The sequence below is a fragment of the Tasmannia lanceolata genome, unplaced genomic scaffold (assembly GCF_043159265.1).
Source record: "Tasmannia lanceolata isolate RefF3 unplaced genomic scaffold, GAP_Taslan_0.1 ptg000018l, whole genome shotgun sequence".
Lineage (NCBI taxonomy): Eukaryota > Viridiplantae > Streptophyta > Magnoliopsida > Canellales > Winteraceae > Tasmannia > Tasmannia lanceolata.
The window spans coordinates 5,227,432-5,250,267 of NW_027518695.1; the positions used below are offsets into that span (position 1 = coordinate 5,227,432).

The window sequence follows — 22,836 nt, forward strand, 5'->3', positions numbered from 1 at the left end:
ACTCACCAAGGTCTTGGGTTCAAGTCCCCACATATGCAAAAGTCTTTTGCTTTAAAAAAAGAGAGGGAAACATAATTTGAATCTTCCCTCCAAATTTTTTTAAACAAAAAGAAAAAGCATCTTTGACTTTTCAAATCTTTTTATTATTTTGTTTAAAAATTCTAACATTTATATCTACCAGTTCGGTCGCGGTTACGATTTTCACAAAATCGATTCAATCGGTTCGGTTCACGGTTCAGAAAATATTAATCCGCAAAATCGAACCGAACCGGCAATTGATATGAAAACCAAACCGAACCAGTTCAGATAACTCTTTTTAGTATTTTTTGCCGTTCAACTTCAAACTTCAAACGGTTCGTCCATTTTCCCCAAAATCAAATGGTCCAAAGCTGTCCATTATCCCCCAAATCAAACGGTTCGTCCAATATTAATCCATCATGTCTTTTTCTATTTATGACTACCAATTACTTATAGGTAAAATACAAATAAACTGTAAAACCGGTTCGGTTTGGTTCAGTTCAACTGCCAATCAGTTCGGTTACGGCTTGGAAAAAATCCAAACCGATGGGATCGGTTCGGTTTAAGAAATTCTCTTAAACCCAAGCGGACCGAACCATGTGCAGCCCCACATGCCCTATGCGTTTAGAATAAATAGTAAGCTGATATCTATAAAAACAGTTAAAATAGATTGATTTTTACAGGACATTTATGTCCTTTCACCAAAATCTGAACTGGAACGACCGTCTCCTCTTTCAGATACGCGAAAAGCTAGGGTTAGGGTATCTAGAAGCTCGATCATGGCAAGCTCTGAACTTACGAAGTGGTTGAAAGTGTCATTCACTTTAGCAGTTGTAGCAATTTCCACAACTGTAGTTTTTTCTGGTAAAATCTCTCTAATCTGCTTAATTTCTTCCAATTTTCTTCACTTAAATCTCTTTGTTAACAACTCAAAAACCCTAAGAACCTTTTCCTTGTGATCTAGTTTGCATTTTAAGGAAGAAAAAACGCGGTTTGGACTCTCAGATTCGAGATCTGGAAGTTTCTCTTGCGTCTTCTTTAAAAAAATGTGGCGCTGAAAGGCAAGGTAGAATCAGAGCTCAACAGGTAATTTCATTTTTCTTTTAAGTCCCTGTTTGGATTGCAAGAAAAACATTTCCAACGGAAACTATTTTCTTTCCGTAATTTAGAGGGAAATAATATGATTATGGTTAATTTAGTGGGATATCATCATAAATCGAAGGTCTTTTTAAATAAAAATTGAATAGGATTGGTTCAAGTTATCTTTTTTATGTGTAGAAGTAGTAGGAAATTTCAGAAATGTTTTTCCTTTACAAACATTTCCAGAAAAATCATGCAATCCAAACATGGCCTAAATGAATCTTCGAATTTCGATATTCGTCGATTTTTTTGAGATGCTAATGTTTTCCATTTATGTTCTTTGAATGTTCACTCTTACATTATTATTGCTGCTTCTTTTTTAACTTTAAAGTTAAGGTGGGATTTTGTGGGTTTGGAATGGATGCATTCATGATTTGATTTGTTTTTGGTCCATATAAATGTTTTTATATATATATATTTTTTTCAGTTGCTAATTAGAGACTCATAATAGTGTTTGTCAGTTAACGTAATGTTGCTTTGTCAAGCTCAAGCATCCAAATAATTTACTTGATTTCTTATGTTGAATCTGTGCTTGTTATTCAAACTCTCTAATATATTTCTAGTGGTAATTGATGTCTAGATTCAAAGTTACTCATAGAAAGGGCAACTTTGGTTGTACCAATATCCGACTTGTAACCTTTATGTCTAACGTGTATACAATTCAGTAGCCTTTTCTTTTATCTTATTTCTTATATTGCTATAGCTGCCTATGCTATGAATGTGATTTTGGCCTTGCAGGCTCTGAGGAAAGCATTGTTACAACACAACTCTGACAAATCAAAGCCGGCTTCTTATCCCATGATGCCCATTGCTACAGTAAATTCTTGCTTTTCTACCAGGTATTTTTAGAGATATTGACTATAGTGGTTAAGTTCTTATCAATATTGTTTGGGTTTTCTATGTGAATCTGGTTCTTTTAAGTGCTTTTTTACTTGCCAATGTTTGGAGGGATTATATACTGGATGCATCATAGGAGGTGACGGACCAAGATCATCATTTGGTGTTTTTGTGTTTATTGATATTATGTGTAGTATTTCTTTGTACTCTATAACGTGGTTGATTCTGACCTTGATAATGTGTCGTGTCTGTTAGAAGAAAAGCTAGCGCAACTATGTATTATGGAAAATAAAATAAATAGAAGAAAAACTCTTAAGATTTATGTGTGCGCAACTATGTATTATGGAAGAAAAAAAAAAATAAAAAATAAAGAGAAGAAAAACACTAAGATTTATGCACTTCACTTCCAGTAGGAAGCTATATTCACAGGGGAAAGGCTAATAAATAGTCTTAGTGCAGAGTGAGCTATTGAGTGAGTGAGCGCATGCGTGAGCCACCCTTAAAGTTTGGCCTACCATTACCAGCATATCAGTTTGTCCTATATGTGAAAGCAAAGTATATCAAATGGGACAAACTGACGTGGGTGGAAGTCCTTAGAAAGAAGAAAAAAGAATAGAAGAAAAGAAATTTTGATGTAAACCTAGCGCTCTGATACCAAATTGATGTGAATCCCGGAGATCAAGATCAAGATAAAGAAAGAGACCAACATCAAGAAAGTGATTATGATCAAGAAAACGATCAAGATCAAGAAGGAGATCAAGATCGAGAAAGAGATCAAAATCAAGAAAGAGATACGATAGGAGTAGAAAGGGGAAACAATTTATGAACCCAACCGGGAAGGGTGAAGAAGAAAAAGGGAAACAATTTATGTACAAACAGATCTACATCAGCAGAGTCTCCATCTTCCTATCACAATGCAACCCAAGAGGAAGGCGGATTTTTGTTTCCCGTAGTCTTGATCACTTTGATGCTCTGATACCAAGTAGTGAATATGGGTTAGGGTTTGTGTGAGAAGAGAAAGTAGAAAGAAAGAAGGGAAGAGAAGAGAAGAATATGGAGAAAGGGGGTATCATTAAAAAGCAATTATGGGGAAAAGGGTTTTCGTATGGGTTGATATGATCCCCACACTTTATTTTATATAAAATCCAACTCAACTTAATTATAAGATTGCCACTAATAAGTGACATTAGTGTTGATAGGGCCCATCATCCACCTATAATAATGTTACAATAAATCCACGATTATATATAACGTATATGGGAGATACAAACTCAACCTGCTCAAAATGGTCAGACTTAGGGTATGGATTAATGCCCATAATTTTTTGTGGAAACTGATGATGGAGATAATTATCTTTTCCCTACATAAGGGGTGATGGAATTTCTCTAAAGGTTGAAGATTCGAATCTCCACCTTTTGAGGATGAGAATTAAAGTGTGTGTGTGTGTGTGTGTGTGTGTTTCAACATTTATGTTTGTTATGCATCTTTATATGCATATATAATGTCTTTTAGAAAAGGTTCTCCTTTCATCTTGTGCAGAAATGGAACTCCAAGGCAACCTTTACTTGTACCCCTTTCTAGGGCATGCTTGATACTTGATTCCAGCCAGGTTCCAGTGGAGGCACTTGAAGGCCTTAAGGAATATTCTCATTGCTGGATTCTTTATGTTTTCCATCTGAACACAAACATGGAAAAGTTGTGGAAGGAGTCATCTAGATCAAAGTTTAAAGCAAAGGTTTGTGATGTAGCATGTTAAGATGGGAATCTGGGATACAATCATCTCTCGTTTTTTCAAGTTAAGACAGGATGTTACAAGTAACTATTGCTATCATTTCTAATCATCTCATAATTTGGATAGGTGAGAGTACCTAGGCTGAAAGGTGGCAGGATGGGGGTTCTCGCTACAAGATCACCTCATCGACCTTGCCCTATTGGTCTTACTGTTGGAAAGGTAAGGGGGCTCATTTGCTTTTTGTATCACCACATCGACCTTGCCCTATCTATGCAAGCAATCAAGCTATTTGTTTTTCCATTTTTATTACAGGGGGCTCATTTGCTTTTCGTATGCATTGACATGCTTTAGGGCAGTCATCTTATTCTAGAATGTTTGTATAATGAATGGTTATAAGTTTTGAGCCTTGAGCTGATGTTAATTCTGTAATGTCTAACATGTGCTGATACTTCATCTTTAATTTTCTGCTCTGCTGAGTATTTTGGTCTTTTATTATAAATGCGGGAAAGATGCTTCCTCTTTAAAATTTTCGTGCAATGTTGTTAAGAACTCTTTGAAGCTTGAAGAAAGCCATAGAAAGTTGAGATTCTAAACATTTGCTTTGGAAAAGGTCCTCATTGCTAGACATTTTTTGGAAGACACTTCCATTGGAGTCTAAAAGCTAATGCCTCTACTCTCTCTCTCTCTCTCTCTCTCTCTCTCTCTCTCTCTCTCTCTCTCTCTCTCTCTCTCTTTTGAAATCAACCTCTTGTTGCTCTGTTAGGTGTTGCCTATGTCCTGACGCTTAAATTTTCAGAAAAAATAATACTATCAATCAGTGTGAGAATCACCTCCACAATTACTTGGTCCTCGACATCTTGCCCATCCTTAATGCGATTTTTCATTCAATTGTAAGCTTTCCATTTAATTGTGCTTCAGATTTGATCGTGAATAATTTTTATGCAGATCATTCGCAGGAAAAGCAACAGGAATTGAGATATAACTATATAAGCAGCAGCAGCAGAAAATTAATCTTGAAGCTGAAATCGAGCACTTATTCAGCTTTGAAAGTTTCCAGAAAATGCAAAAATACACATAAATTTACCCTATATATATATAACCATAAATACCAAACTCCTGACTATCAATACAATTAGAGATCCTTGTCCTACTTACATCATCTTACTAAAAGGAGAAAACTCAATAGAACTGTATTTTAGAACCATCTGTCATTTCTAAAGTAAGACATACATATGAAATTCATGACTTTGGAACCTTTTGCCATTCAAAATAAAAAATAAAAAAATCTCCAGACCTCTCTTTTCAAACTTCCTGTTTATCTTTATATTTCTGTCAATGACCAAGTTCAGCACTCTTTATGGCTGCGATACTTCCAAATTGAAAACTATTCCAAAACCCAACAAACTTGATTCATATGAATTTTCCAAAAATAGCCACTTCCTGAATCCATCAAGAACTTGAAATAAAAAACCAACAACATTCCTTAAAAATAAGAAACGGTAACTCATTTTTCTCCTATTTACTGAGTTTTGGAAACTTGAAATTGTGGGCCCTGCAGTGCCAAATTGTGGGCTGAAATCTTCGACAGTGGGCCTTGCTGGCTCATTATTGCCATGACATTGAGCCTTCTTCACATCCATCGCACGATGCATCCAAAAAAATCATGTTATGCAATTTCATATACTAACTAGAGCTACTAAACCATTGCGAATGTCTAGTGGAGATCATATTTACTCTGGTACTATAATAGGTAAATTGGAAGGGAAACCATGCATCACTTTGGGTTTTTTGATTTACTATGTGATGCTTTTATTGAAAAAGGTTGATGCCACAATATTTATTTCACTCAAAATTTGGTGTATATGCAGGTGTTCTAGTTGTACCTTAAGGGTGTGTTCATGTTTGGCATATGCCTGCCTTGACTAAGATCCGAGATAAATCAATGATTATTTTGTTGTCTGCACCAATGGTCATCTCACCGTTGTTAGAAACCACTATGCGTGCAGTGTTCTTTTTGTTTTCCTTGCTTGATAGACTACAATTTGATTAGATTTTGGCAATACAACCATTGTTGTGTCTAAAATAAACTTCTCAAGTATTTTTTTTGTTACTTTTTATTTTGTCTGCTCCCTCCTCAATCACGACAACACATTGTTGTAACTAAAATAAACTTCTCAAGTATTTTTTTTGCTTGTTACTCTTTTATTTTATCTGCTCCCTCCTCAATCATGACAACTTTACCTTAATGTTGCTTACGCTAATCGCAAGCCGATAACCCCAATTGAATTTACTTTAATTGTAGCCCATTGAGATAGCTTGATGGCGTAATTGAAAATTTTGGTTTCTGCTTTATTACTACATAGCCACTCAAATAGGAAAAAAATAAAAATAAAAATTCAATAAGTTTCCATAACCAACCATCCTTGACTTATCTCTAGAAAAAAAGGGCGGCCCAGTGCACGAGGCTTCCGCCATTGCGGGGTCTGGGAAGGTCTAGATGTACGCAGCCTTACCTCTGCTTTGCAGAGAGGCTGTTTCCGCGACTCCAACCCTTGACCACCAGGTCACAATGGAGCAACCTCACCTTGACTTATCTCTAGAAACCAATTATAATTGATTTTACCTATCCTTGTTACCGGTCTACAAAATTCAACTATTTTCCTATCATGGATAGAGGTTGGCCGGTTCTTTCTTTGAATTTTCTGTTTTCCTATACTCCAGGTGGAGAGAGTGCATGGGCGTGTGGTTCTACTTTCTGGCATAGACCTAGTTGATGGCACGGTACAAGTCTTTCCTATTTTTGGCTTTTGACTGCCACGATTTATGCTTATTGGACAGAGCTGAAATTTACTTGTTGATTTGGCAGTTTTAGTTCTGAACATTGCTCATGGACTGATCTTTATCAACAGCCAGTACTTGATATCAAACCTTATCTGCCCTATTCTGACAGCATCCAAGGAGCAACGGTACCGAAGTGGGTGACGGTATTTCTTCTACTCTACTTTGTTCAAATTTTAGCATTACATTTTTTACATGCTTATGCATATGTAACATTACATTTGTATTTTGTTTTTTATTTTTTTTGTAAAAGGTGACATTACATTTTATATTTCATACATAGTTATGTGAGTCATCCTCAAGAATTGGCAGTTATGCATCATAGTTTAGTAAGGGTATGTCCTAATTGCATTAATATTTTTTGTGTTTCTAGGACATTACTTTTAGTTGTTCACTTTGCATTTTGGAATTGTGTATGAGAAAATTCACCTGAAGCAAAAAAGAGTCAAATTTTGAGCCTAGAACCTTTAATGGAAATGGGAAAGGGTGATGAAAGGAATGGTAAGACCACCAATACCTGGATTTTAGTTTTCAAAGAGCATCTTGCCATAAGGAAACCCCAAACCAAGAGCGTTCTTATAAGTCTCCTTAAAATCTAATGAGATCTTGTATTAAACCCCCGAAAGTTATGGGTAAAATCGCCCTTATTTTGCCAAAAATTAGAGAAATGATTTCTTAGTCAGATGTTATTACCTTCTAACAATACAGTATAGTATGTGCCGCAACAGTGATTGCCCTAGGTGGCAATCTACCTCCTAATAATTGTAACCCAACTTTCCTTTTTCAGTTGGGCAAGTTGGGGAATTGGTCTTGAAACCTAATGGCTGAGGTGTTAATCTCCACAACTCCTGTAAAAACACTATCTTATTGAGTACTGTACAAGCATGTATTTGTGGTGGTAGATGCCCTTTTAATATTATCTCTACAAATGGTAACCTTACTTTGGACAAAATTAAATAAAATTTTAGAGGCGTATTATAGATATTTATAGTATTTTGAGTGGTAATTCCCATTTCATGTTATCCATGCAAATGGTAATCTTACTTTGGTCAAAATTAAATTAAATGGTTGAGGTATCTTACAGATATTTATAGTATTTGGAGTGGAATGATTGCATTTAAAACTACATATGCAGGGCAGATGTGCCCTTGTGTATTTTTCTGAAGGGCAGCTAAAAGTATAGGTGGAGACGACTTGTCCAATGGTCAATAGCCTGTCATACCTAGCTACGAATACGGACACAGACACAGGAACAAAGATACAGTCACCATTTTCCAAAATGTAGGACATGAATACGGTTATAGGTATACCATGCCATGAGATAAGACCCAATATATATATATATATATATATATATATATATATGGGGAAATGTTTTCTGCACGATACCTCTGATAAGTTATCTGAGCAAGAGCTCAAAAAAACATATGGGCCCACATTGTTTGGATGATCCAAAGCATTCATTTGGATAGTCCAAAGATAGATAGAGTGTGCACAAAAAATCTGGTCCATAGGATTATCCTAACCCTTCGATTTGTGGAGGTTAAAGTGGATGGGTATAAACCTCCACAAATCTGTTCATTTTTAACCTCAAAAAATCGAAGGGTTAGGATGATCCTATGGAGCTGATTTTTGGGCATACCCTATCTATGAAGGGCCTATCAAATGAATGCTTTGGATCATCCAAACAATGTGGGCCCACATGATTTTTTGAGCTCTTGCTCAGATAACTTATCTGAGGTATCGCTCAGAAAACGTTTCCCCTATATATATATATATATATATATATATATATATATATATATATATATATATATATATATATATGAGGAAACTACCAAACTTATGGTGAGCTAGCTTGCCCAATCACATGGGGGCCCACTTTGTTAGGATGATCCAAACCATTCATTTGAAAGTCCCTTACATAGATGGGGGGTGTACCAAAAATCAGCTCCATAGGATCATCCTAACCCCTCCATTTGTGGAGGACAAAAATAGACAGACACAAATCTGCCCCATTTTTGTCCTCCACAAATGGAGGGGTTAGGATGATCCTATGGAGCTGATTTTTGGTACACCCCCTATCTATGATAAGGCCTTGCAAATGAATGGTTTGGATCACTCCCCAAAATGTGGGACCCATGTGATTGGGCAAGCTAGCTCACCATAAGTTTGGTGAGCTTAAGCTCACCAACAGTTTCCTCTCTCTCTCTCTCTCTATATATATATATATATATGAGAGAACATTTCCTAGACACTGGCGTAGGTAACTTACCGGCGCACTACAATTCACTTACCTACGCCAGTGTCTAGGAAACATTCTCTCTCTCTCTCTCTCTATATATATATATATATATATATATATATATATATATATATATAAGGAAAGTTTTTCTAGTCGGCCGACTAGAGAAGCTTCTCTAGTCCGTCGACCAAAAACACAGTGGGCCCATGTTGTTTGGATGATCCAAAGCATTCGTTTGATGGGCCCTATCATAGATAGGGTGTGCCCAAAAAATCTACTCCAAAGGATCATCCTAGCCCTTCGATTTGTGGAGGTTAAAAATGGACAGTGGAGGTTAAAAAAACAGTGACCCCACGTTGTTTTGATGATCCAAAGCATTCATTTGATGGGCCCTGACATAGATAAGATGTGCCTAAAAAATCATCTCCATAGGATCATCCTAACCCTTCGATTTATGGAGGTTAAAATGGACGTGTATAAACTCCACAAATCTGTCCATTTTTAACCTCCACAAATCAAAGGTTTAGGATGATCCTATGTAGCTGATTTTTTGGGCACACCCGATCTATGCCAGGGCCTATCAAATGAATGTTTTGGATTATCCAAATAATGTGGGCACACAATGTTTTTTGGTCGGTGGGCTAGAGAAGCTTCTCTAGTCGGCCGACTAGAAAAACTTTCCTCACACACACACACACACACACACACACACACACATATATATATATATATATATATATATGAGAATTGAGAATAGAGTTCTTGAGGTTAACCTCATATAAGCTTATATGAGGTGGCGCTCACAAAACATAAGGCACCCACTTTGTTTGGATGATCCAAACCATTCATTTGCAAGGCCCCATCATAGATAGGGTGTGTACCAAAAATCAGCTCCATTGGATCATCCTAACCCCTCCAAAAGTGGAGGAAAAAATGCGCAGATTTGTGGGAAAAAAGTGTCTATCCATTTTGCCCTCCACTTTTGGATGGGTTAGGATGATCCAATGGAGCTGATTTTTTGTACACACCCTAACAATGTGGGCCCCTTATGTTTTGTGAGCGCCACCTCATATAAGCTATATGAGGTTAACCTCAGGAACCCTTCTCTCTCTCTCTCTCTCTCAATATATATATATATATATATATATATATATATATATATATATATTGAGAGAGAGAGAGAGAGAGAGAGAGAGAGAGAGAGAGAGAGAGAGAGAGAAGGGTTCCTGAGGTTAACCTCATATAGCTTATATGAGGTGGCGCTCACAAAACATAAGGGGCCCACATTGTTAGGATGATCCAAAGCATTCATTTGAAAGGCCCCATCATAGATAGGGTGTGTACAAAAAATCAGCTCCATTGGATCATCCTAACCCATCCAAAAGTGGAGGGCAAAATGGAAAGTGTTGGTGCGCTCGAGCGCACCAAGCTTAGGTGTGCTCGAGTGCCCCAAACTCATGTGGGCCCAATTTGTTAGGATGATCCAAAGCATTCATTTGAAAGGCCCTTACATAGATGGCGTATGTACCAAAAATTAGCTCCATAGGATCATCCTAACCCATCCATTTGTGGAGGTCAAAATGGACAGACTCTGTTTGTCCACAAATCTGCCCATTTTTGCCCTCCACTTTTGGAGGGGTTAGGATGATTCAATGGACCTGATTTTTGGTACACACCCTATCTATGATGGGGCCTTGCAAATGAATTGTTTGGATCACCACAAAAAATGTAGGACCCATGTGATTTGGCACTCGAGCGCACCAACACTTTCCTCATATATATATATATATATATATATATATATATAGGGAAAGGTGTGCGTACTCGGTCGAGTAGATAAGCTTATCTACTCGGTCGGGTTAAAAACAGTGGGGGCCCACATTTTTGGGGTGATCCAAACCATTCATTTGAAAGGCCCTTACCTAGATAGGGTGTCCTCCAAAAATCAGCCCCATAGGATCATCCTAACCCATGCAACAGTGGAGGGAAAAATGGGAAAAAATGGACAAACACAGCTTGTCCACAAATCTGCCCATTTTTCCCTCCACTGTTGGATGGGTTAGGATGATCCTATGGGGCTGATTTTTCGTGGACACCCTATCTAAGTAAGGGCCTTTCAAATGAATGGTTTGGATCACCCCAAAAATGTGGGCCCCCACTGTTTTTAACCCGACCGAGTAGATAAGCTTATCTACTCGACCGAGTACGCACACCTTTCCCATATATATATATATATATATATATATATATATATATATATGAGGAAATTGTTGGTGCGCTTAAGCTCACCAAAGTTATGGTGCGCTTAAGCGCCCAATCACATGGGGGCCCACTTTGTTAGGATGATCCAAATCATTCATTTGAAAGGCCTTATCATAGATAGGGTGTGTACCAAAAATCAGCTCCATAGGATCATCCTAACCCCTCCATTTGTGGAGGACAAAATGGACAGACAGTGTTTGTCCACAAATCTGCCCATATTTGTCCTCCACAAATGGAGGGGTTAGGATGATCCTATGGAGCTGATTTTTGGTACACACCCTATCTATGATTAGGCCTTGCAAATGAATTGTTTGGATCACCTATGGAGCTGTGGGACCCATGTGATTGGGGAGCTTAAGCGCACCATAAGTTTGGTGCGCTTAAGCTCACCAACACTTTCCTCTCTCTCTCTCTCTCTCTCTCTATATATATATATATATATATATATATATATTTGAAATGGTGAGGGTTGTATTAATAAATAAAATAAAACACAAGATATGTATCCGTGAAGTATTCGGGTATTGTGTTCTGTTGGACATGATACGCTGGCCTCTAGAAGCATCGAAGTACCATAACTGATAGCATCATTTGCTGAGCCCCAATGTGGATAGGCAATGCCCCACCCGATTGGATGACCGTAAACTTGGCCAAACTTAAAAAAAAAAACAAAAAAACTGAAAGTCTATTGTTTGCTTCTCTTCAATTAGGGCAAGGTGTTTTTATATTCCAAAATCGAGACACTCCAAAACTCCTCTCCATCCACTAAAAAATGATCCTTATTATGCATCCAAAATACTCGGAAGATTTTCTTTTCCCTCATCTTCTTAACTCTCCCTAAACTTATTTCGTATCCAAAAGTCACATTTCTCTTTTCTTTCTTTATCATTCTTGATGCAGTGGAAGTGTTGAAGCACGAAAATAGATCATGGAACCTGGCTTGCAAATCACAAAATCAATGAAGAACAAAAGCAACCAAGAAGATGAGAATGTGTTCTTTTTCTACTTTTATTCAAAGAGGAATGATAGATACAAGGAGCCCTTGCATAAAGAGCCACAAAAGGGCTCATGATTGGATACATGTCATCAAATGTAACTGATTTTTCTTTTTCGACCGATTTTAAAATGTAACTGAAAATGATGTGGATCCAATGACAGCTCTTTATGCAAGGCCCCCCTTATATCTATCATTGCTCTTATTCAAAATAAGGAGTATAAACTCTAATCATAAAAATTCCCCCAACCCTAATTTGTGCTTGCTTTTTAGTAAAACCAATTACATGTAACCAAAATCCTAAACCAACATGAACTCATCCAAGAAAAGAAAGAAATACATAAAGAAAACTTTTTTTTTAAATGAAAATAAAGAAAAGTCTATAAAGATAAATTCTGCAATTCCTATTTCTGATGTTGTTTAGTCAATCTCTTAATCGATCAACAGATTCCTCGATCGATGACTAGGCGCGATACATTGACCCATCAATCAATCTGCTTCACTTCTCTAGCTGTTTCTCCTTAAACCCTTGATTGATTTCTTCTTGGCATATGATTCTGAGTGTCCATAAAGTCCTTTGTTATCTGATCTGCACCATTCTCCCTAGGTGGAGAGAACTTGCCATTGGGTTCAGGTCTTCTTCCAATGAATCACCATAGTACAAAACTAGATGCTTGACATTGAAAACATTGTGACTAAGAATATGGCTTGGAAGCTTTTAGCCCTATCCGTATCCTGCAATGACCAAGTATCTTGGGAGGAGATATGCAAGCCAATCAAATCTGGGGGTCTAGGTATCAGAAGGTTGAAAGGTGTGAACAACGCATTCCTAGGGAAGTAACTTTGGAGGTTTGGAGAGGAAAATGAGCCCCTATGTGTTAGAGTTATTGAAAGCAAGTATGGAACCCTACGAGGATAGTGGTTGTTAGATGACAGGTAGCGTCATGGTGGAGTGTCCATGTGGAGGGGCATCTTGAGACAAGAGCACAAGTTTGAGGAAATGATAAGATTTAGAGTTTACTCGAGAGAAAGAATAAAGTTCCGGTATCACTATTGGTGTGGAGAGGCTCCCCTGAAAGAGGTGTTTTCTGACCTTGGGAGAGAGAGAGAGGAGAGCATAATATCTTTGAAGATCAACTTTAGAGGGAATTTCATTGATAGAGTTGGATAGGAAGACCCGTCTATTGGAGATGCTTGTGGCCTGCTACATTAAGAAAACTAGTGAAGACAAAAGGGTTTGGATCATCAGAAAGGCTCTCGAGATTATCAATCAATTGTCCAGGCGTGCGGGAGCGAGACCAAGCCAAGCCACTAGGAAATTGAGTAAACAGAATTCCATACTCGATCTCATAGATACATATAGAATTCTGTGGAAAGTCGATCCGGTGCTCTTCCGTGGTTTTCAGCATCCAGTCATTCTATCATTAGATTGTATCCAGCACTGCACCCTCGCACTTAGCCAAAGTGTGGAACATTCCTGCCTCACCCAGTGTATGTGCTTTTGTATGGACGACCTTGCTAGATAAAATCCTCACAGTGGATCGTCTTTGTAACCGCCACATGCTGATTACTAATCGGTGTGCTCTTTGTGTGGAAGCAGGAAAGTCAGTGAACCATATGTTGCTCCATTGCAGATTGGCTAGGTATGTGTGGAAAACTATGTTGCATGGATTCTTTGCCCCCCTCTACTGAATCCGTGTCGACACGTTTCCGCATCCGAATCGGGCATAGATTCATGTAGGACACACCCGGATTCTTGTTGTAGCCGTGTCCCTCACGAATCCTTTTTTTCCGAGTGAATCTTATTCATCGTTGTCTCTTTTGAAATGCGAATCCTGTATATTTTTCCTTTAAACGTATTTTCTTCCTAACTTTTTTTTATATGAAAGACCAACCCGTACTATTTTAATAAAAACCCTAGGGCCTTGACCCTCCAACATGGACCCCTTTCCTCCTTAAACTCTCTTAATACAAAACTCGCCCCAACCCTCTAGCATTCAAAAAAAAAAAAAAAAACCCTTTACCCTCGAATTTTTCATGAATATATATATATATATATATATATATATATATATATATATATATATATAGAGAGAGAGAGAGAGAGAGAGAGAGAGAGAGAGAGAGAGAGAGAACGGTTTCTACACACAAGTGTAGATAAGTTATCTACACACTAGCTTAAAATACAGTGGAGGCCCAAATTGTTTGGGTGATCCAAACCATTCACTTGATTGGCCCTCACATAGATAGGGTGTCCACAAAAAATCAGCTCCATAGGATCATCCTAACCCTTCGAACCGTGGAGGCAAAAAATGGACAGATTTGTGAAGGTTTATACACGTCCATTTTACCTCCACAAATCGTAGGGTTGGGATGATCCTATGGAGCTGATTTTTTGTGGACACCCTATCTATGTGAGGGCCAATCAAATGAATGGTTTGGATCACCCAAACAATATGCCCTCCACTGTATTTTAAGCTAGTGTGTAGATAACTTATCTACACTTGTGTGTAGAAACCGTTTTCTCATATATATATATATATATATATATATATATATATATATATATATTTTTTTTTTTTTAATTTTGAAATTTTATTTAATTTAAAAATTACCGAATCCGAATCCTACTTTTGGGGGTTTGCCGAATTTGACACCTCGGATCCCGACACGCGAATCCAAATCCATGCAACACTGGTGGAAAAGAATCCTAAGTAGATTCGGGATAAAATGGGTATTCCCTTCCACGCTCTCTGACCTTTTGGGAAGTTGGTCCCTCCTGTCTTGGTGGAAAAAATGGAAAACACTATGGAATGTGATTACTCTAATGATCTCCTGAGTTAGGATCCTTTCCAGCTTCATATTTGTCTCATCGTGTGACCTTTGGCGTAGTTGGAAGGAAATTTGTTCCAGTGGGGATCAAAGGCCGCCCAACGCCCATGGTCAGGAGTCTCTAGCATTGGCAAGCTTAAGCCTCTTTTTGTTGGGTCTAGCATGGGGAACCCCTGTCTAGCTGGAATTGGTGGTCTCCTAAGAGATGAAAGTGGAACTACTCTCAGACTCAAATGAGGCGGAGATTAGAGCGGTACTCCATGGCATTAGGATCAATGAGCCCAACCTCCTAAATCGAGTAAAAGTGGAAGGAGACTCCCTCAATATTATTAGATGGTTGAAGGGATCTCTCTCTCACCCTTCACTTATAACTATGGTAAAATGTGGGCTTCTCCTTAAAGCCTTGATGGGTTTCTTCTTGGCATGATCCCAAGCGTTCATGTAATCTTGTGCTATTTGTTTTGAATCAACTTCTCACCATGTTTTAGCAACATGTGATACATTAAAACAAGCATTGGATTTTTTTTTACCTAATTTTCCCATTTAAGCATTAAAATAGTCATTATAAGTTAAATATAGGCTTGTAGCCATTTCTCTTTTTTTTTTACCTTTTTTATTGAATGTTATTTTTATCTAATTTTCCTATTTAAGCACCCACTTCTTATTTTTTACCTTTTTTGTCCCATTTTGTTGCTATTTTTTAATTGATGCTTATGGTGTCAAACCAATGTGTGGGTTAATTTTAAATTTCAAACCTTGCCCCTGGGTAGGACTCTTGTTTTGCTTTGCAGTTAAATATTCTAATCCATTTTATTCCTGTCTCCTTGACTAAAGCCAAAGTAAATAATATACTTGTTACCTGCTTTCTTCTTCCTAGTGAGGAAAACCACTTAGGCATAATGAATTCAGGAGAATAAAACAAAATTGTTTTTTTTTTAATCGAATAAAACAACATTGTTATGAAAATTTTGCCGCTGTTTATCAATGAGGGACTCCAAATTGACTGATTTCTAATGAGATCCATTGGAGTTTGAAGTTGATATTAGGTTCTGAAAACACTGATCTGTGGGAAGAATGTAAAAAGCGTACCAACAAAACAAGGGTAACCTTTTTTATGTTGAGCATATGTTTAAAATGTAGACTTAGAAAGAATTTAATGGAACTCTTCTTTCTCCCCTCCAGAGAATGGTCTGTGGAGGTAATACCTAGTTGAGTAGTTTGTGCACAATTAAATCAATCTTTGGAAAAAAGTGGAGCTGATTATAAGATTAAACCTCAGTCATTTTTTTCCTAGTTGAGTAGTTTGTGCACAATTAAATCAATCTTTGGGAAAAAGTGGAGCTGATTATAAGATTAAACCTTAGTCATTTTTTTCTGTCTTATGCTTAACTTCTGCAGTATTTCTTTACCTTCCTATCCCCTTGGACTAATACCGAATGGCCTATGCAGGCGGACAATTCACTATCTGTGGCATCTGTTAATTTCTCCCCGGATTTCTCTTCCACTCTCGCTAATTGCTGGGTGACTGCTGTAAGTTTTTCTCTCATCACTTGAAAGAATAATTATCCTGACTGTTTAGTACCACACCATGAAAAGTGTAATCATCTGGTTTACTTGTCTGATTTCAAATTTGGAGCAACCTTATTTCGCCCAAGAAGCTTCTGAATTACTCCTGACTACCAAAATTTAAAAAAAGAACACTATACTTCTAAAAACAATTGTCTGTTACATTCTAGTTTGGTATTGCTTCCTTATTATTGAGCTTATTATCACCCATAATGGCTGAGTGCATACCTATAAGATTCTATTATTTGTTGCTTCTATGGTTGTTGTCATAGAGTAATCATTTTATTTTAAGTTCAAAGATAAGATTCTATTATTTGTTGCTTCTATGTTTTTTGTCGTAGAGAAATCATTTTATTTTAAGTTCAAAGACCTCTTAATGCTGGAAAAAAGTCAAGCAACATAATATCACACACTATACCAAACACCCCTCATCACGAGGTTTTCCAAGTCAAAAGATCATCATTAAATATCAGCAATAAACACCCATGGAAATAACACAAAAGGCCCTTTATTCAAAGCTGAGAAACTTGATAATACTAAAGAATATGCTTATTAGGTAGAGGAAATGACAGTCACCGGTGGAGAAAACTGAGATAATACTCAAGAATATGCTTTTTGGGTAGAGGAAATGACACCATCACAGGGTCTAAGATAATACTCATGAATATGCTTTTTGAGTAGAGTAAATGACACCAGCACAGGGTCTAAATCTTGTAGAATCACTTTACATGCATCACAACACAACCAGATATTGGTATCAATGTCAAAACAAGAACTTTCATTCGGTATCAAAGAGCTATCAAAATTACAGCGAAAGAGCCTTATAGAAATTTCCAAATTCATATAACCCTATCTTACAACCATTAAATTCATCAAAGCTCTTCATCTTGTAAAGAACTAACTTGATCCAAAAGACAGCTATCGTTTCCGCCCTGTCAGCTCTGACCCGCCCTGAGGGCGGGTCAGGGTTCATTTTTAGGCCCTGACTCAGGGTCGGGTCGGATTCTGGGTTAATGCCTCGGGTCACCCTGACCCTGCCCGACCCTAAGTTTTCTATTATAGAATTGAACCATCTGTGCATGTTTCTTTTGTTAATGTTTTCTATTATCTTGGTTTGATGTTTCTTTAGATTATTATTGTTAATTGTCTCTGCTGCCCGTCATGTTGTTGAATTCATATTGTCTTATTTTGTTCCCCTTCTTTGTTTATTGATCATTTTGTTCTATATGATACGTGGTTGTTTTATTTTTGGCACTCTTAACAGGTATTTTCACTAGGGTCAATCAGGGCCAGCCCGGCCCGGCCTTGCCCAATCAGGGCCAATCGGGGCCGCACTAAGCCCTGTAGGGCGGGCAATGGGTTGAGGTTTTTCGGCCCTGACTCAGGGTCAAGGCAGGTCAGGGCCGAGATAATGGGATCTAGGGTTGGGCTAGGGTTTTGAAAAACCCTACCCAACCCGACCCTGTTGCAGCCCTACTAGTTATATTTTACATTGATAGGGACCACACAAAGCAACTTACAACAACAGTAAGATATTCACTTGACATAAGTGAAGCCCCACTCTACAACATTTATCAAGTATAAAAGGAGAATTATAACAAGCCACTTGTTTTAGGATTGTCGCAAACATTCTCTCTAATGTTGCCCATGTGTACTGTAGGGGTATATTTTTTTTTTCATTTTATAGAAAGAGGTATTTTTCTCGTGGAAAACAATTATAGTGTGTTTCTGGAGATATGGCGCAATAGGGAGTGCTTATGGGGACCTCCTGAAAAGGGCATGTCTTCCTATTAATTCTCATTTTAAAATAATAACCAACTTAGTATAAATTGATCGATTAATTCTGATATTTTTCTCAACGCGGTCCCAGTTGATGGCAGGCGCAAAGTTATTTTTATCTCTTTTCCACCCATGTGTATGTGTTGTTCATCACCATTGGAGGATTTGAATAATTTATTGTTGGTAGTGAATTGGCTAGAGCTTTGTGGAGCTACTTTGCCTCCCTACGTGATGTTTTGCTGATTCAAAATCAACCCATATTTTCTAGACTCTTGCAGTGGTTTGAATTAGCTAACTCAACTCAACTAAGCCTTTGTCCCAAACTAGTTGGGGTCGGCTTTGAATTAGCTAAAAGGAAAAAAATCCTGACTGGTTTTACTTTGAAGATCATTCCATCCATTATATCTTGGGAGATATGAAGGGAAAGATGTAGAAGGTGGATGGAAGGTTTAACGAAGATGACAAGTGTGGTCATAATGGACATCAAAGCTTGGGGAAAGATGCTAGCCAAGTCCTTCTCATCTTCAACTGATTGCTTTGACTAGGGAGTTTGGGTGCTTAAGGAAAATGTCTATTCTCTCTAAGTTGATTAATCCTATTAAGGTATGGAAAGTAGCTTGGGAAATACCAAGGGAAGGTGAGATCAAGCTAAACATGCATGGGGCTTCCAAAGGCAACCCCAGTGTGTCTGGTGGTGAGGGAGTTATGAGAAACTATTGTGGTAAAGTAGTCTTCGCTTTTTCTCATTATGACAATACTGCAACCAACATACTGCAACTAACATCCTTTAAAAAAAAGACAATACTGCAACTAACATGCAAGCATAAGCAAGAGGTATGCTGGATGGCCTAAGATACTGCTAAGTGTTGGGGTTTGATTGGATTTGGATCAAGTCCGAGAGCAAGGTATTCATCGATTTACTTAAGGACAAAAAGGACCCTCCTTTGGCCAAAAAACTTTACTGGCATGATCTTATATTGCTTATAGTTGAGCTGAAATAGCAAATGCTTCACGCCTACAGAGCGGCCGCTTCTTTAGCCAGTCATGCTTGCGATTACAAAGGTAATAATATCTTCAGATTTTGGAGAGATCTTCTTAATAGAGAAAGAGGTGCAGCTAAATGTGATGCTTTGGGTATATCAAATATTCGATGCAAGTAAGTTGAGTCCTTTTTTTTTTTTTTTGAATTCAGAGGTAAGGTGGTACGTCCCCCTCTTGTACCTTTTTCTTATATCAATAAAATTTAAGGTGTCGGCCCGGGTTCCTAGATAAATTCCTGATTAAAAAAAGTGATCTAATGTGAAGCAGTCTGTTGAGACCCCTTTGATCCTCCTCCCTCATTTTCTTCTTGATGGGTTCCTGCATCGTTTCACTTGTGAGCACTGTTTAAAAACTTCTTCAGTCAGTTGTCGGCTCACCCGAGTCGACTCACTTTTGACCAAGTTCTGTTCCAAGTCTTGAATTTTTCTCTACCAAATCATTCAAAAACTCATTTGACTCACCCAAGTTAATGAAAGTTGAAAAGTTGATCGTGTCAATCATTCACCCGCTCGAGTCGAGTCTCTTTACCTGGACTGATTTCTCATCGAGTCTGAGTTTTTACACACTGCTTATGACCATAAGTTCCAAGTGAAGGAAAGTTTTTGATAAATAACTCTGCTTAAAATAATTGACATCCTCAGATTTATCAACATACTGATAAACCTGCAGTTGGTTTGAAATCAACAGAAAAATTCAAGGTCTATGGGGCATCTACTCAACTCAAGTCAGCTAAGCCTTTCTCCCATACAAGTTGGGGTCGGCTAATGAATCCTTCAGAAAATTTTCATAAAGAAGGTGAAAGAATCTACCCGGCTCAAATTGACTAAGTCTAATCTTGACACTAGTTGGGTTCATCTACATGAATCATTTTCTTCTATTGTCTCCTATCGAAGGTCATGTTCTCTGTTATGTTCCTAGCCATCAAGTCTTTCCTAACTATTTCTACCCAAGTTGTTTTCGGTCTGCCCCTACCTCTTTTTACTCCATCAACTTAGCACGAGTCACTTCTTCTCACTGGAGCATCCAAAGGCCTACGTTGGATATGCACAAACCATCTTAAGCAGTGCTCTCTCATCTTCTCCTCAATTAGTGCCACCCCCACCTTTTTACGGATGTCTTCATTTTTAATTCTATCTAACCTTGTATGGCCGCACATCCATCTAAGCATTCGCATCTCCGCTACACATCTTATGCACATGCTGCTTCTTGGTGGCTCAACATTCTGAGCCGTATAGCATGGCTGGCCTCACAGTAACTTGGTAGGTATTTTAGGGTTGCACAGAACTCCTGAATCAAGCTTCCACTTCAACCAACCTGCTCTTATTCTGTGGTTAACATCCTCTTTAGTCTCTCCTTCCTTATGTAGGATTGAACCAAGATAGCGAAAGATATCCCTCTTAGGTACCTCCTGTCCATGAAGCAGGAGGTACCTAAGTATATGGGGCATCTTCAACAAAAAAATTCAATGTCTGTCGGGCATCTTCATCAGTAGTGGGTTATTTTTGAAGGCTACTGATATTGGAACTACCATGTTTTAATAATTGCATAAACTCAGCTTGTCTTTTCTTTTTTAATTGGCTTCTGAGAGCTTTTTGGGAACCGTAATAACCTTTGATAGTTGTTTGTGTATAAAGGACAAGATGAGTTAGTGCAATTATCAAAACATGGTAGTGCAAACATCTGTAGCCTTTTTTAATTCAAGATGGTGGTAGTATTTTTCTTTATGAGTAGCACTCTTATAGTCCTTCCCCAAATTTTAATTTTCCAGTCCCTGTCTATGCATCTCAACATTTACGGGACATTTGTCTTTTCTTCTACCTTGTTTTTTGAGTTGGTGAATGATCTCAGTTCCTTATGGAAGCCTCACAAGGTGGTTTCTTCTTTTAAGAGGTGCCAAAAAAGAATTAAAAGTATAAGTGGAATCAAAAGTATAATAATCAAGTGCAAATATTGAACAACTTGTGATTTGAAATAGCCAAAAATGAATTCCTGATATTTTTATCTTTAGTATTATTATTACTTCAAATTTTTTATACTTGTGAAAATTGTATTTAAAGTAAGGCAGGTGATAAATGTGCCCAGTGTTTTAACCATGGCGATCCTTCTTTAGTGTTTCTGTGACATCTTTCCATAGTTATGAAAACACTAGGAGAGGTGGCCCTGGTTAGTAAAAGGGCGAATGTATCATTTTCCGTAAATATTCTTTCAATATTTATTATGACTAAATTTATTTAGACTAAATGAAAGATTCTTTTGACAATTTCAAAGCATTTGGATATTTTAGGTCATATTTTTGAAACTTAAATTAATCAAACCATTGGTAAGTGCCCAAATGATTTTTGAAAACCACTTCTCCAAATTCAGAGAGGCATTTCCTTGGGAAAGGGATCCTTCCATGTAAATAAAGCACATAATAATTTATTCTTTTGGCAGACCCAAATTGCAAGTTAGGTTACCTTTAAAAGAGGACATCTTCTAGACTAATCAATCAATGAGCAACATTTCACTTCTCATATCGGATCGATTTGTCACAAACAATCATAGATGATAGATGTCGTCAATCAGGAAAGGCATGGAAATTTTCGAAGTGATGCTTATTGAAAACCTAAAATTGTGTTTTGCATAATTTTAGTTCCTTTCTAGAAGTGATGGACATTCTAACAATGTGATGAAAATGCATCAAGGGATCACTGATGGTGTTTATGTTGTTGTTTCAGGAGAAACAGTCTTTATACACTTCACCTGATGAATTTCGAAGCTTGATCGAGCAGGTACTTTCATGGGATATAAGGTCACTTGCTCAACGAAACCGCCCTCATAATCCTATTTCGAAGAAAGAAAGCCATGAGAAGGATGATCTCTTGCTGGAATCGGGGGACGACTCTGATACTGAATTGGATGGAGGTTCTAGTGGGAGCGCAAAAACTCTTCAGGATATAACATATCACTTGACCTTGGAAGGAATTGATGTTTCATACAGAATTGATGGTGGTTCTAACGTCATTGTAGAGAAAGCAACTCTTTCCTTTGATGCAGGATATACCAGAGGGAATCGGTGCAATTACAAGATGTGCAGAGACATGCTTTTTAGTGAGTAAACACTAAACACAGCTGTTTTTTTTATGTAGGAAACTACATGTTTTAAGCCAGAGCAAACCAAAGTTCCCCACTGTTATACAAGAAGGATTCAAATTTTGATAATAATCCTGCAATTGGTTTACACTAGAGGGGGCTGTCCCGAGTATAAAATGGGCCAATGTATCGCTTCCCAAAGGATCGCATGTCTTTTACACTGTTTTCAAACTAAAACCTGGATTCTAAAATCCGTGCATCCAAATGGGCCCTAAAAAATGGATTTTATTCAATGGGGTTCTTAGAAACTCCTTTAAATTAGCATCATCGAGGCATCCAATCATGTTTCGCAGCTATTTTGGTGATTATTACCAAGTGGGCAGTTCATCCATGGGACACGTGGTGGAACATGATTGACATTCCATCAACTTTTTTGAACCAAATGCCAGACTGTGACGGAATCCGATAAGGATCCAAATT

At 37.7% G+C, this 22,836-nt stretch overlaps 1 protein-coding gene across 1 annotated transcript; it reads left to right on the top strand.

The window, feature by feature from the left end:
- The first annotated feature begins 684 nt into the window (after positions 1 to 684).
- LOC143850956 (tRNA-thr(GGU) m(6)t(6)A37 methyltransferase) lies at positions 685 to 22,509 on the top strand. Its single transcript, XM_077360251.1, has 9 exons — positions 685 to 882; positions 983 to 1,104; positions 1,897 to 1,997; positions 3,535 to 3,730; positions 3,854 to 3,946; positions 6,449 to 6,508; positions 6,637 to 6,711; positions 16,348 to 16,428; positions 22,002 to 22,509. The coding sequence occupies exons 1-9, from the start codon at positions 798 to 800 to the stop codon at positions 22,380 to 22,382; spliced, it is 1,194 nt and encodes a 397-aa protein (XP_077216366.1). The 5' UTR covers positions 685 to 797; the 3' UTR covers positions 22,383 to 22,509.
- The last annotated feature ends 327 nt before the right edge of the window (positions 22,510 to 22,836 follow it).